This window comes from Diadema antillarum, unplaced genomic scaffold, assembly GCF_040938485.1.
Source record: "Diadema antillarum isolate AM-2024a unplaced genomic scaffold, OU_Dant_1.0 seq00001659_RagTag, whole genome shotgun sequence".
NCBI lineage: Eukaryota > Metazoa > Echinodermata > Echinoidea > Diadematoida > Diadematidae > Diadema > Diadema antillarum.
The window spans coordinates 635,477-655,345 of record NW_027272359.1 but is presented as its reverse complement, the minus strand read 5'-3'; the positions used below and the strand labels follow the sequence as shown (position 1 = coordinate 655,345).

The 19,869-nt window shown below is 37.6% G+C and overlaps 1 protein-coding gene across 2 annotated transcripts in view; it reads left to right on the top strand.

Moving 5' to 3' along the window:
- The window catches only part of LOC139711428 (ribosomal protein S6 kinase-related protein-like), a 117,353-nt gene that overhangs the window by 45,429 nt on the left and 52,055 nt on the right, over positions 1–19,869 (top strand). For both annotated transcript variants that reach the window (XM_071623311.1, XM_071623310.1), the window contains exons 3-4: positions 6,692–6,775; positions 15,202–15,270. In XM_071623311.1, coding sequence (XP_071479412.1) covers positions 6,692–6,775; positions 15,202–15,270 — 153 coding nt within the window. The remainder of the gene's footprint in view (positions 1–6,691; positions 6,776–15,201; positions 15,271–19,869) is intronic.

Sequence of the window (19,869 nt, the reverse complement as noted above, 5' to 3'; positions counted from 1 at the left end):
GAAAAGAATCTTAAATGTCGCTGTAAAAAAAATAAAACAAATAAATAAGGTGGGATATATTGCCTGTAGGAACATATAAATATAGTGCGTAACATTTACAGACAGGTGTTGATGTGCATTAGGTGTTAGAAGTTATAAAATGTTGTTTTTCACAAAATTTCAATATAATGAACAGCCTGTTGAATGGGAAAAAGAAATGCATGTAGTCTATTAAGACTCAAGAGCTCATTTGAAGCTGTGTTATTGTGAGTATTCATATATACTCAGAAACAAAGAAATATAAAGAGAAACATCTTGTTACTTTTGTGAAAGGATGGAATCTGACATCGTATTCTTGTTGTTCATGAGGGAATAAACATTGCAAAACTATTTTGCAATGGTTGTTTGATAACTCCTTTGTGTGCCATTGTTTAGTTTTGTTGGTTTGTTGGGGTTTTTTTAGTTGCTGCGCTGGCCTTTGCTCCCTAAAAAGATGGAAAAGACTCAAATTTGCAGACTTCATGTCTGTAGCCTAGTTAACACTCCTTGGTGAAGCCAGCAACACAATGGCTTAGGTGCCTGGGTCAAGGATGTATATGTACATGTACAGTTCGACCTCGATTATCCGGCCATGTCGGGACCGGCACTCATCCGGATAAGCGAAGTGGCCGGATATGGGAGACACAATGTTAATCAGGGATGCCAGTTTTCCGGCAATAGCCGGAATTCCGGCTTTTTCATATTTTGGTGTCCAATTTCCGGCTTCGTGATATTATTTCCGTCTGTGTGGGAAAGCCAGAAAACACGAGAAAGGAACAAAGAAAGAAAGAAAGAAAAACGAAAAAATATGATCATCTAAACTTACAGGACATTCACTTTCACGATTTCCGTAGTATGTTTCGCATATACTTGGGCATGAGAATATCACAAAACGACTGTCATGCAAAACTAGCGCGATGTTGCTGCTGCTAGCTGGGACATCTGTGCATGCATGAACACACGTGCGATGATAGCGATCGAACAGTGTGTGGTGTTTCTATGCGATGTACTATGTGCATGAATCATACTGCGCTCTCGCTATAGCTACAGCGCTGAGACGGTGTGGTGAGTCGATTGAGTCAGCTGAACGAAGCAAAACTACGGATTTTACGGCACTAGGACTTCTTTATTTTTGCTACAAATTCCTTTTTTTTTTTCTAGAATACGACCACATTATTGTCTGGAAAGCGTTATACCAGCACGTGCGATCGCGATCGAACAACGTGTGGTGTTTCTAGGCGAAGTACTATGTGCGGTGCATGGATCATGCTGCGCTCTCGCTATAGCTACAGTGTACAGCGCTGAGAGAGTATGGTGAGTCGATCGAGTCAGCTGAAAGAAGCAAAACTACGGAGTTTACGGCACTAGGACTTCTTTATTTTGCTACAAATTCATTTCTCTGGATTAGATTTGAGGAAAGAAGAGCCCTCAGAAATGCTCAGATTGCACCAGAGAGCATCTAAGATCCCCAGAGCTTCCAGGGCCCTTGAGCGGGCCCTGGACCCCGGCCGAAGGGACTTCGCGCTTTGCGCTCGTGATGTGCGCTTCGCGCACATCAATTTCGTTCACAAACAAAATTTCCGGCCCAAGAGCAATTTGCCACTGGCATCCCTGGTTAATGTATATAGCTGCCGTCCAAGCTGCTGTCCTAATGCACTGGCAGCTAGGCAGGTAGCGTACCCCGCAGCGGTGGTGTAACTCCATGTTCTTATGGTGAATTTATAGATCATGACTGCTTACTTTTACGATGATAATGTGGTATGAATTTATGTTAGTTCTGTCGGGAATATTGTAGGTAAATCGTGTGAGTTTTGTAGAAATTTTAATCGAGTTCAAAGTCACTGTGTTTTCTCAATTTTTGGATGAAAAAAAAAGTCCTTCACTGCGTGAATGCGTCCGAATAATAGAGATTTCGGGATGAAAAGCGGTTGGATAATCGAGGTCGAACTGTATGTCTGTCTGTCTGTGTTTGTGTCTCTTTTTATGTCTGGTATGTCTGTGAATGTGTGTTTTTCTATGCATATATCAATGTGTAAGTATGTCTATGTCTGTTTTTATGATAGATGTTGGTGTTTTTGTATGTATGTATGTATGTGTATGTTTGTGTGTATTTCTCTGTGTCTTCTTCAATGCGTATAGATCTATGTATGTGTTTATCTTTTTATATATATATATAGATATGTGTGTTTGAGTATGTGTGTATGTCTTTTGTGTGTATGTCTGTGTATGTCTGTGAGTTTTCCAGAGTCTGTGTTAATGTATATGTACGTCTTTTTTTATTATAGATAAATTCTTTTTATGTGTATGTGTGTATGTCTGTATGTCTGTGAGTGTATGTTTGTTTGATGTCTGTATCTTTATAGTTGTGTTTGTGTGTGCCTGTGTGTGTGTGTGTGTTTTATCATAGGGTAAATGTGGCTTTTGTTTATAATGTGTGCGAGTGTTGGAGGGATGATTGTCTTCAGAAATGCAATATTCTTTCCCACTCTTCTTGAAGGAGATCCTCAACTGAACACTTGAAGAGGCCTTGTCCCTGGTGTTGAATATTTACACACAGGGCCTTGAGTGAGAGAGATAGTCCCAGAGAGGGGAGACAGGGACCTCTTCAGTGTGAGAAACATATACTCTCATCTCAACCTTTGATAGAGAGAAATATATACAGAGGTAGATGGACAGATAGATGGAGAAAAAAAACCCACATATACTCTCATCTCAAACTTTGATAGAGAGAGATATATACAGAGGTAGATAGACAGATAGATTGATAGAGAGAGAAACATACTCTCATCTCAACCTTTGATAGAGAGAGATATATACAGAGGTAGATGGATGGATAGATTGATAGAGAGAGAGAAACATGCTCTCATCTAAATCTTTGATAGAGAGATATATATACAGAGGTAGATAGATAGGTTGATAGAGAGGAAAAAAAATATACTCTTATTTCAACCTTTGATACAGAGAAATATACAGAGGTAGATAGACAGATAGGTAGGTAGAGGGATAGCATATAAACATATACTCTCATCTCAACCTTTGATAGAGAGATATATATACAGAGGTAGATGGATGGATAGATTGATAGAGAGAGAAACATACTCTCATCTAAACCTTTGATATATATATATATATATATATATGTACACAGAGGTAGATAGACATATAGATTGATAGAGAGAGAAAAAAACATATACTCTTATCTCAACCTTTGATACAGAGAATATACAGAGGTAGATAGACAAATAGGTAGGTAGAGTGATAGTATATAAACATATACTCTCATCTCAACATTTGATTGAGAGAGAGATATATACAGAGGTAGGTGGACAGATTGATTGATAGAGAGAGAAACATATTCTCATCTCAACCTTTGATAGAGAGAGAGATATATAGAGAGGTAGATAGACAGATAGGTAGAGTGATTGTATATAAACATATACTCTCATCTCAACCTTTGATGGATAGAGAGATATATAGAGGTAAATGGACAGATAGATAGATAGATGGATGGAGGGAGGGAGGGAGAACATATACTCTTATCTCAAACTTTGATATATATATGTATATATATATATATATATATATATATACAGAGGTAGATGGACAGATAGAGAAAAAAACATACTTTTATCTCAACCTTTGATACAAAGAGATAGAGAGGTAGGTAGACAGATAAAGTAGAGAGATAAATATACAAGCATATACTCTCATCTCAACCTTTGATAGAGAGATATATATACAGAGGTAGATGGATGGATAGATTGATAGAGAGAGAAACATACTCTCATCTAAACCTTTGATATATATATATATATATATGTACACAGAGGTAGATAGACATATAGATTGATAGAGAGAGAAAAAAAACATATACTCTTATCTCAACCTTTGATACAGAGAATATACAGAGGTAGATAGACAAATAGGTAGGTAGAGTGATAGTATATAAACATATACTCTCATCTCAACATTTGATTGAGAGAGAGATATATACAGAGGTAGGTGGACAGATAGATTGATAGAGAGAGAAACATATTCTCATCTCAACCTTTGATAGAGAGAGAGATATATAGAGAGGTAGATAGACAGATAGATAGGTAGAGTGATAGTATATAAACATATACTCTCATCTCAACCTTTGATGGATAGAGAGATATATAGAGGTAGATGGACAGATAGATAGATAGATGGAGGGAGGGAGGGAGAACATATACTCTCATCTCAAACTTTGATATATATATATATGTATATATATATATATATATATATATATATATATATATATATATATATATATACATACAGAGGTAGATGGACAGATAGAGAAAAAAACATACTCTTATCTCAACCTTTGATACAAAGAGAGAGGTAGGTAGACAGATAAAGTAGAGAGAGAGATATACAAGCATATACTCTCATCTCAACATTTGATACAGAGAGATATGTAGACAGGTAGATATACAGATAGATAGGTAGAGAGATGGATATATAAACATATATACTCTCACCATAACCTTTGATAGAGAGAGATAAAGAGAGAGGTAGATAGATGATGTAGATAGAGATAGATAAACATAAAATACTCTCATCTTAACCTTTGATAGAGAGAGATATACAAAGAGGTAGATGAACAGAAAGAGAGAAAAAAAAAAGAAAAACATATACTCTCAATTTGACCTTTAATACAGAGAGAAAAATAGAGATGTAGATGGACAGAGAGATAGAGAGGAGGAGGAAGAGGGAGAGAACCATTTCATTTCATAAACTATCTCTGGAAGGGTTATTTGCTTTTCTTTGTATCACACAGTCTTCTTGGCACACATATGGCCATCTCTCCCCCCCCCCCCTCTCTCTTTTTTGTTTCTTTCTGGAATAGAGTAGAGCTCACTTTCAATGATGCATGCTATGCAACCTTAACACTAGTAAAATATTTCATGTTTGTCGCCACTAAACATGCATTCATTGCATGCTCGTCTGTTAAAAAAAAACAAAACTCAAAACCACTTTTGATATCCCATACAATGATTTGCCTTGGGGACATTGTTCCCCATTGTGCAATGTATAAAGGAACAAAGAAGTCACGTAGTCTGTAATATGTGCATTGGTTGTTGTAGTGATGTTCACATGGATACGTTTTGATATCTTCAATTAGAAATGGCTGTCTTCCTTCGTGATACTCTTGATATATTTAATAGGTCCACTGTGAAAAAAAGCAGGTAGTGCATCACCCAACACTAGTAGTTACTTTTTTTCCAGGGCCAAAGCTGTAGAATATAGAAAATAATGTCTCTAGGTATGAAATATCTAACAATGCAATCCTTGTCTTGTGTTGTCTGAAGGTTTGTTGTGTAAACAAAGGAGCCTCTTGTTAAGTCTTAAGTGAATTAACATTACATAAATTCACGTAATGGTTATGAAACATTTGTCATTTCTGTTATGCAAACCACAATAATAACCACAACTTTGGCTGAGTCTCATCAGTTATGAAATTTCATTTGTTACAGCTTTGCAAACACCATTATAGATATTTCTGACATTCATTGTATGTTAAAAAGGTATTAAGTCTAAATTCCCCAAAGGATCTTCATAAATCATAGAAATGCATATTACAAGAGTGTACTTCCGGTGCTTTCCGGTTCTTCTGTATCATCATGTTCTCCAACTACAAATATTTTTAAGAAAAATCTGAAAAGACACTTGTTAGAAAGTTAGAGTGGTTATTTTGAAATACATTATGATTGTAGATAATTTTATGGTTTTTGTTTTCTAGGGGTGATATGACTAAACACTATAATTTCATTAATGATAATATATTTTTTGTGTATGTTTGTCTGTTTGTTTTTTTGTTTTTTTGTAATATTTTCACCTGTCCTATGTCTTGATCGTAATGCAATATTATTTCCTATTATTCTGTCTGTTGGGAACTACCCTGACAAGACTCCGGTCTTTTGTAGTTTCCATGTTTCATTTATAGTTGTTATTATGTTACGTATGCATGTTCATGTACTCGTTTACTGTCCTCAGTTTGTCATTGTACAAATTATATGTTTTTTAAATGAAACAGAATAAAGTTCAAGTTTTTTTTTTAATGTCATAAATGCCTCTTTACCTTCACAGCTCTTAGTTTGCCAATTGGCAGGGATGTCTTAAAACTAATGTATATGCCATAAACCCTAAATGTTTGGCGAGTCTGATATTTCATGAAACAGGACTTCCCAACAAATTTGTGAATGGTTCAATTTGCGATTTGTAGAGTGCAGTAATGCATGGAGAAATGTATGCGTGCATGTCATGTTCACATCGGGATCAGAGTTAGTATTTCTTGTGTGTTGGGAAATTTGCAGTTAGCACCCAACTCATGAAATTCATGAAAATTAAAAAAAAAAAAAATCTGCAACTTTGTATTAAGTAATTGCCATTGAATAGAGATCACCCAATCCCCTGAATTGCTATTGTGTCACCGTGGGTGGTTTGAGACACATTGTTGAGCTATCTCACTTACCATTACGTCAAGTTCAGAAGAATTAACTGAAGGCTGATGAAAAAAAAAAAAAACTTAGTTGGTTACAGCTAAGCTTCTGGGCACATAGAGGGTTAAAAGGTATGGAGCCTGAAAAAGAGAGAGAAAAAGGCAGACATAAGATTCTCTATTCTTTCTTCTGTCTCTTTACAGATTCTTCATCAGATCAACAAGGGTGCTTATGGCCAAGTCCTCAAGGTACAACGAAAGGAGGATGGTGAAATATATGCCATGAAGGTGGGTACCTCTTTCTCACCCCTGTTTAGATGGGTAATGTCATACTGTGCCATTTGACTCATTCACCTTGGAAGGCAAGTGCACAAAGATTATTGCTCTTCCAAGAGCTATTCCATATTTATTTTGTTGTATTTGTTTAAGAGACATTGCATTTGTGTTTGTCTCTGAGTAAGAAACTTGTAAGCCATTGGTACAATTACAATATTGTTTCAGTGTGAAACTTATGCAAGACTTCAATATGTTTATAGCAATGGGAATATTACCTAAAAATTTAGGATAAGTCAAAATAAGTTATTTTAGCTGAATCCCCACTCCCCCTCCCCCCCCCCAAAAAAAAGAGAAAAAGAAACAAAAAAGACTGTGTTTTCACAAAAGAATTTTCACACAGAATTGTTATGTTTCTTGCAGTGGTATCTAGACACTTTCTCCTTGCCTTTAAATTGCTTGGCCAGTACATTTTGCAATTAAATATGTCAGTGTAGTGGAAGAAACTTACACTGAGATTGCAAAAACAAAGTCCTTTTATTTTTATCACTGAGCCTCTATGTCTCGCGTTACTGAATCCTTAATGCACAGAGAGCGTGAAATCCATGGCCAAGTTAAGACCTTGTCACGTATGTCAACTTAGCAAGCTGTGTGGGAGGGATGTGATAAGGGCTCTGGATCTCAAGGAATGCTAACCACTAACTGTGAGGTCATTTAAGGAGAAACACAGAGGAGAGATAGAGAAGGATATATTCATAGAAAAAAAAAATGGTTATTATGAAAGAGAAAGTGTATAGTGTGTGTGTGTGTGTGTGTGTGTGTGACGAGTGGTGTAAATATCCTCTCTAAGCCTTTTGATAAACTCTCCTTGAGTGTCCATGTACATGTACTTGGCTTTAAATTTGCCATGTTCCCCCTTTTTTTGTATCACTTGGTAAATGATCTCCAACGGGGTTTGATATGTGATGCGTTTAGTGAAGATTACTTGCTTTGTAGTCACACAATGTCACAGCCCACACATCGACCATCGCAATGCATCAAGGGCTTAAGAAGATAACATTCAATGTAATTCCTGTTCCGGGGTGTTAGATTACGGCACATATATGACAATCATTTTCAGAAAGCAAGTTAGCGGATGCACTGATCTGCTATGAAAGCACAGTGAAGGTTAACAAGGGAAAAAGGAAACAACTGATATGACTAGTAATCCATTAAGGAATTTTGAGTTATTTCACAAAGGGGAGCATCAAACTAGCAATGGAGATAGAGAAGAGAGAGTGAAAGGATGAAATATATGGAAGAGGGAGGTGAGAGATGGAGAGGAGAGAGAGAAGGAAAGGAGAAGAATCAGCAGGAGAGGGAAGGAAGACGGAAAGAAGGAACAAGGAATTGAGAGAAGGAAGGTAGAGTGATCAAGAGCAGAGACGACAAGATGGAAGAGGAAGAAATGGAAGGAATTGAGAGAAGGGGAAAGAAAAAAACGACAAAGAAAACAGGAAAGGAAGAAAAAGATATGAGAGACCAGGAAAGGAATAAATGGAGATAGAGAGAACGAGGAAAGAAGGAAGATAGAGTGATCAGTAGCAGGGAGGAGAATGAGATGGAAGACAGACGGGAAAGGGGATGGAGAAAAGAGAGAGAAGGAAGATAGAAGAAAAGGGATAAAGAGAAGAAGAGAAACAAGATAGAGTGATCAGCAGCAAAGAAGAAAAAGCAATGTGGGTGAGGGGAAAAAAGAATATAGAGTGATGAGCAGCAGAGAAAAAAGAGGGGGAAGAGAAAGAAAAGGAAAAAGGATGGAGCAAAGAGAGAAGGAAGGGCATCGGCAACAACAAGGAAAGCAAGAGCTAGAAAATAGAGAGAAGGAAAAAAGTAATGGAGAGAAAAGAGGAAGAAAGTGATCAGCATCAGAGAAATAAAAAGGAAGATGGAAAAAAGGAAAAAGGATGGAGAGAGGGGAGATAGCTTTTAGCAGGATGAGAAGAGGGAGAGATGGAAGATGGAGAAAAGAGAGAAAGAGAGAGAGAAGGTAGATAGAGTCATTAGCAAGCAGAGAGGAGATGGAGAGAGTAAGAGAGGGAGAAAGAGATGCTAAGTGTATCACATGGTTAAGTGTATGTGCCATTTATAGCCTACTATTTATTACCTGCATGACACGGAGGTATGCATGGCTGCCTGCTAGTCTGTATTGACAAGTATGTCATCTATTTCTGCTCTCGTTACAGTGTGTGTTACATGTTACAGTTCACATCTGTGTAAGATAACACCAACCAGTCAATGAGAGTGTGCTAAGATGTAAGGAGAAGGCATTCACACCACACACGGATATTTTTACCCTTCTTTAATCCTAGGGTTCTCTGAACGTGGCCGGCATTGCTGGAAAGGTTATGTTTGAACCCTTTATATGTCCAAGCACTTAGCCGTAACTTGCCAAGGCATCCATTAGCTTTCTGTTAATCACCCCCAGACAGTGCTGTATAGTCAAAAGAGCCACCCAAGTGTGACGATGGTGTAGTCCCATTACAAAGGCCACACCAGTTAAATGGGAATTCAGGTTGTGGAGTGGTATCAGTTCTTTGATGGTTGGTTTCATGACATTTGTGCCGAGAAAAGAAGGGGCAAGTTAAAGGGATGTGTCAGTTCGTGAATAAAGCACAAAAAGGATTAAAGCCACTTATTACAAGGTACAGTGTAGTTTGACCATCAACTAGTCAGGAATCTGAAAATTCATCATCGAGGATGCTAACAAAATTGTTTCTATTTTTTTCTTAAAAACTGGAATTGAAATTATGCTTGTGAAGCAAGATTTTACTGCAGAAGAATTAAACATGTGTTATGTAGACATGTAAAACAAATTACAAGGACAGATAGAGATTGGTAAGCATTTCTTGATTGCTCTGTTTCCCAATCTGTATGTGGGGGAATGTGTGGAAAAAAAAAGGCGTGTTGGGATGAATTAGTGGTTGATGTTAATTTTTCATGAACGGGCTACAAAATGTAGAGACCAGGATTAAAGTAAGAATTTCAGGACTGATTTTGGCAGTCACGTATGTTAACATAGGAACAGAAGAACTATAATTAATACATATTCAATTAGGTTAAATCTGCAGACAATTCCACAAGCTTAACCCATTGAGGACTAATCCCAAGTATACTCTGGCAGGTGTGTATGTGAATTGCATGTTAAACGCAAAATCAGCGTGTCCTCATCAGATTAAGGAAAAGTAGATGGCAGACTTGCATGCAGATGGAATTTACACCTCAGTTTATGCTCTTACTTAAGAAAGATGTACCTGTGTGACTACTATTAAAACTATTACCAATCATAGTATGCACAGTCTTTGCCTTACAGTCTGCAAATTCAACAAACTTTAAAACTTAGAGCCTTATTTTGAATAGATGCATTCATGCAATCAATATACACAAAGTATTCATATTGGGGTCTGAGAAGGCAAAGACTATATGTGTGAAGGCAGTGATCTTATCAGGAAAAAAAAATCAGGCATCAGCATCACCTACAAGGGGTGAATGACCTGAAGTTCATCCAGGCACTGGTGCCATTGCTTATGTGGTAGGAGCCTGTAAGCTGCTGCGGTCTTACTTGCATACTCGACATCTTCTGTTCCGCTACTCACACATGTAAATATTCTCAGCTGGGAATACACCTTTAATAATGAGGTCATTTTATATATTTGGAAGAATTTACTATGTTTAATGTCTTCTCTTGCCTTATTATCATTTTTTTTTTTGGCTGGTGAAATATATATTTTTGTACTGATAATTTGAAATTTAAGGTCACCGGCATTCACTCAACAAGAGACAAATGGATTCAAAATTCGAAGTCATGTGTATTCGGATGACAAATGAATGATAGTGGAGAAAAGTAGCTGTAGTCCATTACTAAAGTCTAAGTAGGAAATAGTGAAGACTGTAATGTAAAAAAAAAAAAAGAATGTGGAGTACACAGCCAGTGACATGTCAGGCTGTATTTTGGATTAAAGACAGCAAGAAAAAGGGTATCAGAGTGTGAAAAAGCCCCCACCCACTCCCCTCCCTACCCTCTACCCAATCCTGTCGAAATTATTGACTTCTCATCTGCGTCCATTTACGCAAACTCAATTCGCCATGGGGGCGTGACAGAAGGTGTTCCAGAGGCAGTCGGGCGTGAAATACTGTGCCAGCGCTTTTGCCCCACTAAATATGTTCGACGCAATTTTCCCCTCGTCATTCCTTGGCCAACGTCCTGGCGGCATGCTGTCACGTGCTGGCGGCGTAGCTGTCAACACGCGGGGGTCTGTGATCCCCTGTGTGGCTGTCGTAGGAGAACAAGCGCACCAAGTAATGGGCAGCAGCCCGCGAAAACGAATCTGCACTTTTGTCCCCCGAGGCTTTGTGATTTTGCTTCTCTTTGCCTTGCTTTGGAATGGAAGGAGGGGAATTTTTAGAGCGTGAGTAAAAGAAGGATGAAGAAAAATAAGAAATGGCAGATATTTGTGGAAGTGCCGGCAGTAAACCTGTGAAGTAGAAGGAATAAAGATTGATGTGTACAGGGGCTATTCATATTCACCATATGGTGTTCATTATCAAGTGACTTTCTTACAAATGTATTTAAGATGGAAAAAGTTTAGGATCTTGTCAGATTTGGGTAAGATAGTGGACTGAATAGATTATTTTATTATTGACTTTCATTTGTCCTGTTTCCTTCTTGAAGGGTTACCCTCTTTTCAAAAAGCAAATCATCATTACCTCATTACCTCTCATCATCAGTCTTATTTGAATGAATTTGACATCATTTGACATCATTTGACATCGTCGGTGTTTTCCTTGACTTCTCCAAGGCATTTGATACAATAGACCATGACATTTTACTTTATAAGTTAAATCATTACGGAATTCGGGGAAGGGCGCTAGAATGGTTCACTGATTATTTAACGAATAGAAAACAATTTGTAAGTATTCACGGTCACGATTCCCAACCAAAACTGATTTCTTGTGGTGTTCCACAGGGTTCCTTGTTAGGCCCACTTCTTTTTATTTTATATATTAATGATATCCAGAACTCCTCTAAGATTCTCTCCTTCGTTTGCTTTGCAGATGATACAAATTTGTTCTTCTCTCATCAAAATCCTGATGCGCTTATAAACATAATAAATAAAGAACTTGTTTCTGTCCAATCTTGGATTTTTGCGAACAAATTATCCTTAAACATTGATAAAACTCAGTATATGTTATTCAGTAATTCGCTACCTGTGTTACCTCTCTCTGTCAAGATAAACAACATTGATCTGTCACAGGTCAACAATACAAAATTTTTGGGTCTTCATATCGATAGTGATTTATCTTGGAGAACCCATGTTAATTATGTAAGCAGAATTATTGCTAGAAATACCGGGGTTCTTAACAAACTTAGCTATTATTTTCCAAGTAATATTCTACAGAGCATATATTCAACTTTGATATCTCCCTATCTCAACTATGGGATTCTGGCGTGGGGAAATGCTTCTAAAAACCTTATCGATTCGTTATTTCTTGTACAAAAACGAGCTGTTAGAATTGTTAACCACACTGGATATTTATCTCACACGAACGAACTTTTTGTAAGTAATAAAATTTTGAAAATTCCCGAGTTATTTTATTACAACGTCGGCCTGTTTATGTTTCAATTTTCAACTGGCCAATTACCAGACGTATTTTCCCAAATGTTTACAAGAAATTATACAGTTCATGATTATCCAACTCGTCAACGTTACGCATATCACCTTCCACGTACCCGAACAATTTTCGCGAAAAAAACCATTATGTTCGCTGGGCCCAAATATTGGAACGAACTCCCTATGGAACTTGTAAGTTGTACCACTGTAACCTCATTCAAACGAAAACTGAAGCAATATCTTCTTAGCAGCTACATTGTACGGCATGCATAGTGTATAGTTCTTGTTACTCTTTACATGTTACCCCTTGTCTATCCCACCTTAGTCCGGCGGGATCCTAACCATGAACACTATTTTGAACAGTCTGCCTATTGCGCAGTTCATGCACCTATTGTTCCACTCGGTTATCGAAACTCTCGCGCGTGACAGCTGTCGGTTACTATGGTCACACGGAATGCTTGGTTTTAGGACCCATGCTGGAATGTTACTCCTGAGCTTTCGGTATTGTTTACATTCACGACAAATCTCATTATCCCACCTTCTACTTATGTATTTATGACATACAGTTACGCCATTTTCTATACTCTGCAACACACCCCTTGAATCTCTGCAGTTGTTGCTCACTGCTGCAACATGTGACCTTTCAGCTTTCTGTTTTTCTGTATTTTTATTTAGTGATATATATTTAATTGGATTTTTTGTTTTGTTTGTTTTAATCGGTTTCCCCAGATATAGTTGGTCTTCAAAAACATCCGTACTTTAAACTTCCCCTAATCTGATTACTCACGGGACCTGCGGCTGTACAAGCTAATGCTTTTACGCAGGCCCCATCATATTTTTTTTCGCATTATGACCACAGTGTAATTTGCATGCATACAGACCTCATGTTTATACCAAATCAAACTTCTGTACATTCTGATGAAGTCTCATCTGAATTATGTTTTGTATAATTTTCGTATTTATATACTTTATTGTGATATATGTGAGAAATATGAAAATAAATTGAAATGAAATGAAATGAAATTTGACATCATTAGGGGAAGTATAGGTTTGGCATAGTGAAGTTGTCTTTCTCCCGCAATCTGAAGCTTAGCAAGTAGAACACCTTAAAACGCTAACTATTCAGTGATATTTTGGTTCATTTGACACCAGCAATAGAACACCAACTTTAGTCATAATGTAAATGATCAACAATAATGAAGTCTGTTTTGCTCCTTGGTTTTTGGTGAAGTGAAATTGTGTGATGTGCTTTATAGTCAGATGTGTGAATGTTTTAAATCCACTTACCTAGCTGTTCTGCAGAAGTGAACTAATTGCAGATTATTAGGTAGCGAAAGGGTAAATTTACCCCAAAAAGAGGATTTCAATGAGGCTGTGAGGCAAAGAAGGCCACTTGAATGAAAGTTTTGAGCAGACAAATAAAAAGGAAGTCCTGACTTTCATGTAGGTTGTACTCTAGAGTTTCAAGGACATTCCACTTTTATGCAGCATTGCAGACAGACCAAGGCAGCTTATTCATACATGTTTATCAAAAATACATTTTTAAAACAACAGCAGTGGAGTTGATGCTTTAAATATTATTGTAACTTTGACCGAGTTGGCTATCTTTACAAACCTGTGGAAGAAAAACCCATGTCACATGACTAATGAGTATTTAAGTGAAAACAAGCTCTGAATTCATCAAAGTCATGAAATTCTTGTGTGGAGTTGTTTTTATTGCATCTGATTGACAATTCCCATCATTTTTGTCATGGCTTCTTCTAAACACTGATTAATTCGGTGCTTATCTAAAGCTTTTTATTATTTGATTTGTTTGAATTTGTGCATAATTTTGTCTGATCTCTAAGATTTGACTTCCTGCTGTGAGTCAAACATGTTTCATTTTGTCGGGAGAAATTTCGAATATTGCATCAACATCCCTTCTCTTCTTGAGGCACTTCATTATTTTCTTTCCCTGTGTTGGTTGAATCATGCTCATGGTTTTGTCTTCTTTTCCCCCCTTTTAATCCTCACCAAGACTGCTTTAAATGTTTTCGCTGCTTAAATAAGTAGCCCCTTTCAGTAGAGCTGAACAAATGTGCATTAATTTTCTTCTGTTATTCTTTTCCCCCTCATCCTAAAGTAGCAGCTTGCCTAGTATGTAAGGAGGTTAGGTAGCTAACGTTTCTTTAACAACTTTCACAAGCCGAAAGAATGAAAAACATCTGCATGACGACTGAGAAAGAGTTGCCAAACTTTACACCTGTTTCCAATGCATAGAGTTATGCACTCTTTCAATGAGTATTGCAGCCTGAAAGTAGAAGAAGAAGAAGGAAAATTAACTTTATTTACTTTTGTAAGATGGAATATGCAAGGATTCACTATGATTATCATCTTTTTATGTAATTGCTGCTTATTCATCCTATATTGATTTCTCATTTTTCATTGTTGCTTTCATCACATGTTTTACACTGTAATCATTCTTATGATTATGTGTGATGTTTATGGATGATCCAACATATAAAGGCAGTGATGTTAGAATTGTGATAATTCAGCACTGGACATTCTTCATACCATGTTCTCACAAATTGTCTTATTGTTCGGTGACGCTCGGTCCTCATTAAGCACAAGTATTTGAATAAGGACACATCAACTTCATATTTGCATCCTTCAAGTGACAAAGTGCATTTAGAAATAATGTATCTTGGAGAAGACAGTACTAGCAGTACTATGAATGATATAAAGATATATGTACATTAAGATTTGAGCAAGAAGTTAATGGTCAGTTTTGATTTCATTTTGACCCTTTAGGTGTTGTCCAAGCTTGAGGTCATCCGGAGCGAGGCGATAAAGCAGTGTAAGGAAGAGGTCAGCATTCAGGTAAGAAAATGAAAGCAGGCAGCAGAATTACATGCGGTCAATTTTTTTTTTTTTTTTTCAGGTGAGGGTTTTACTTTTTCCCTAATGTACACATGCAAACTGTGAGTAGTGTTTGGTTTAGAATAGATGAAGAACTGCATATTCTTTATTTATCTAACCAACACTTGAAGGAACTGTAGGGTATTGTTGGTAGGCTGTGCATTAGGAAGGTTGTTCCCGCTCGAAATATTTCATGGAATCCCAGTAATGCTTCGGAAAATGCTGGCAAAACAGGCTCTTCTGAGCAGCCCCATTCAGAGAAGAATATTGTGCGGTTACAGACTTCTTTCGGTTATACCGTACCACACCGTAATTTGCTACGGTGCACATACTCGCTGATGGGCAATTCTATTTTATCAGTCCTGTGCTAGTTGTGGTTTTCAAATGTACCATTGTGGACAGTGGCTGAAGCTTGATTCAATTAAAGCACCATAATATCTGCCTATTGGTTCCCTTTAGCCCATTGAGGACAAGTCCCGAGTATACTCAAGTGTCTATGGGAATTGCATGTTGTAGCAAAAATCAGCCTGTCCTCAACGGGTTAAACAAGAAGTTTGTTAGTGTTTCCTCATAATAGCAAGCTTTAGATCTGTGAAATGAATGCCAAGACGATGCAGCATACTGGGTTGGACAATGTCAACGGCTGTCTTGCACATATGCAGAACACAATTCTTTTGCCTAATTAGCGTCGTCTTAGCATTCACGTCGCAGATTTAAAGCTCACTGATATATCTAACTGGGACACTGTAATTGACTGAAAAGGCTGACAATACAGAGTCCTGAAATCCTTGACCTTCTCCTTCCCTACCTTGAGCTGAAAAAAAAGAGACTTTAATGGTCATAACAATTTCTGATTTATCATATCGCGGGCCTTGATCTCTGTATTAAAGGTAGAAGAAGAGACTTCATGACAGGTGGAAACTGGGCATTACATACCAAATAGCAAACAAAAGTCAAAAGTGATTGTTGGCAAGAGTGTGTGGATTTGTGTCTCTGTGTGTTTGTGTGTTTTCTTTTTTCAACCAGCTGTTTATCTCATTAGGGTAGAGTACCCATTCCGTCCATTAAATCATCAGCTTTAATTACACCGGCAGGGGAAGTAGTGACCTGATTTGGTGGTCGTTGGTGAGGTCTCCGAAAGGGGGACGTTCACAATCTGGTCGTGTCGGCCATCATACAGTGAGTCATTACTGAAATGCCCGACAGTGTGCGTGTCTTCGTTAATGGAGATTGCTCAGTGCCACTCCTCTTCCGCGGGACTGAGGAGCTCTCCGTACGACAGGTGCGAACTCGATTGATTGCAGGGCATCTGTCTTTTGTTATCAGAACATCTCTGTTTTAAACTGAAGAGCTATCAAATTTTCTAGTGGCTAAGTCTGCCACTTATGACTTATGTGATGAAAAGTTTTCTCTTGTGAACTTATCAATGTATCATGCATACATCTTAGCACACACAAAAAATCACAAACTATTGTGATTTGCATCAAAATGCAGTCTGTTTTGCACAGTGCGTGCAAATGGCTTTGGAAAAAAACAACACAGATTTCAAATACCAAATTAAAAAGAATATCCATTTATTTTTTTTTTTTTTCAATGCGATGATCATGCCACTAAATCTAGTTGAGGGTGCCAGGGATCAGTCATTCTCTGGTATGATTTAGGCCCTGCACATTTTTAAGAGATTTGTAGTGATTTGCTTGCTGTCAAGTATTGGGGGTGGGGGGTGGGTGTTGCCATGTGTGAACGGCACCAAGCATATATTTTCTGTGTGTGAATAGGCCCAGAGGCAGTACCTCGTTAGTCATAAATCCGTGACAATGACAGATTATCAAAAGTTCCATCCTTAACTGCTTCAATAGCATTAAGTGATTTTAGGATGAAACGAGAGTGGCCAATGGCGGGGGGGGGGGGGGGGGGGGGGGGGGTTGATCTAATTGTGATGACAAGGGATTGTCATTCATTACCTGTTAAACTGCGCATCTGCCTCGATACCTTTCTTGGAAGATGCTAGATAATACCTGTAGAAAAAAAAAAGTGAAAACAACTTTTCAACACACACTTCCCTAGTGCACCATAAAGTCGTGTCGTTTACACTCACAGGTGCATACGTATCAAGCAATCAGTAAAATGTCATTAGAAGAACTTGCAGCCCATAACTCAAAGACTGATGATGGTAGAGCTATACAAAAAAGCGTGTAATCCAGTGTGCATTCAGTAATCTCCAGAAATGACAAATCGGGTATACTATCATGGCAGCATTTCACAGAAAAAAAAAAATCCCCAAACCAGAAAAGATGGAAAACAGGATTCCTCTTGCCTGAAAGATGATTAATTATCATGTTAAAGTTCTTGTGTGTCCCTACAGCAATCCTGAAAGCTAGATTCCTTTCATAAACTGGTTTATTGTAAAGGTAGGTGGGTAATCCAAACCATTCTTCAGAATATAAGAATTGGAAACTTCTTTACGATGTGGGGGGGGGGGGGAACACAACTATAGATTTCCTATAAATTAATTTAATCTCCCCTCAAACAAACATAAAAAAGTCACACTGTTATTCGTGGTACAAAAGAGGCCGTATTCTCAAGTGACATGGGTTTAGTTTTTCATGTATTTGAAAAAGAAGTAAATAAGTCTGAGGTGCATTACTGTAAGATTTCTTACGCGATGTTGAGAGACACTATTCTTCAACCAGGCAAAGTTTCATAACATTTGCAAAAGGGATGACCTTTAAAGAACAACAATTTTTTTTTTTATTGTGGGATGATATCTCCAGGCCATTACAGGATCTGTGATTACAATCATCAATCAAAGATTCTCACATTCAGCAATGGCTAAGCCTTCAAAATGCTTGCTAATTGCTGCATGGCACGATAGAATTAGAAATGCACAATTACTTTGAATGCAATCCATCAAATGTTTAGAGATGAGCAGATTATTTTGCTACTAGAAAAAAAAAAGGGAATAATGGCAAGATTAATTGCAAGATACTGTATCAGTATGATAGACTTTTTTATTCTTCTCTTAATATATTGTTGGTTTTATAGTGAGTAAACTTGGTACAGCATTTCCTCAGATGCTTAAACTCCTGTATGTGAGGTGCATGTATGGTTTGTGACAAACTTGATTTTTATCAAGAGTCTTTTGCACTTTTGTATGCCTTGTATTGGAAATACACCGTACCATATTTTCCCTGTTAATGTTTTTTTTTTTTTCTGTGTTCTTGGTGGTTATAGGACTTTAGAAATCATAAATTCCCTGTGTAAGTTATGCAAATTTTATCCATAAATGTCCACTGGATATGGATATGATTTTGCCCCAATATAATCAGGGCTTAGCCAACCTCTCTGCTATGCAAAACTTTCAGATTTCATTTGTATGTGTATTCTTTGTCATATAGGCAAATCTGTACTCTGTCTTCACTTTGATCAACATTGTGCTCACATGTTGGAGAGTTTATGTAAGGCAAGAACAATATTCCAGTGGCTCTTGGAAAAGTTTTATGAAATTCGAACTTACAGAGTGTAGGAACATGAAGAAAAAAAAAATGCCCTAGATAGCTCAAGCGATGGCACAATTACATTCGTCATACAAACAGCAAGGTAGCTCCCGGTTTAGCATTTCATCTGCCTTTTGCTCCTAGAAATGTAACCTTGTTGTGTAAGATAAGTATATGAACTAGTTTCAGAAAAGGTTTCATGAGAGAGAGAGAGAGAGAGAAAAAAAAAACCTTTGTAATAATGTTCCACTATCCCAGGATGGCTCTGAGAGCCATTTTACATTTTTTTTTTGGGTATATATATATAGACTCAGATATGATTTTTAAAGAAGTTTGTCACTATATGAGTGTATAACTCTGCATTTATCAAGGTAGACATGTGGAAATAGAGTTTTGTCTTTTTAATACAATGGATTTTGGAAACACACACACACACACAAAGATGGCTGAGAAGTTGAGAAGCAAAAAGGCATGTTTGTCTCATCATTTTTGTCACTTAATGCATATCAAGTCATTGTGTTGTCCTCTTTAACCAATCATTTGAAGAGAATCTGCTTTATCATTTTGTAATTAGCTATAAAATACCTGCATATGGTGGCTTTTGTTGAGATACTTGTCACCTTGAGAAAAAAAAAACAAAAACAGAAGAAGCATAACATTGCCTTGAGATTTTTTTATCCGTTGCTCATGTGTAAGTAGGCATGGGAGGAAAAAAAGTTTGAGGAGCATATGTTTGATCAATTTTTCATGTTCAGCACCCATGTTATGGGCGGCAAGGCAGTTATGAGCAGACATGCCGGGCTCAAATCTGGGCTGCCGGGGTATGAGCACAACACCAGGGCCCCCAGGCTCACTCATGATGCATGAGGTTATTACGTTCTTAACGGTGACACCACCACTGTGTTTCTGTCATGCATGGTATTCCAGACGATTGGCCGGTCTCAAGTAACGCGGAGGCGGCGGGACACGCCACCGACAGATGCTGATGTGTTCTGTGTTTTAAAGGGGTGCTATTCCTCTTGGGTGGACCTCTCCTTTCAATTACTACCATGTGTTGTTTGTA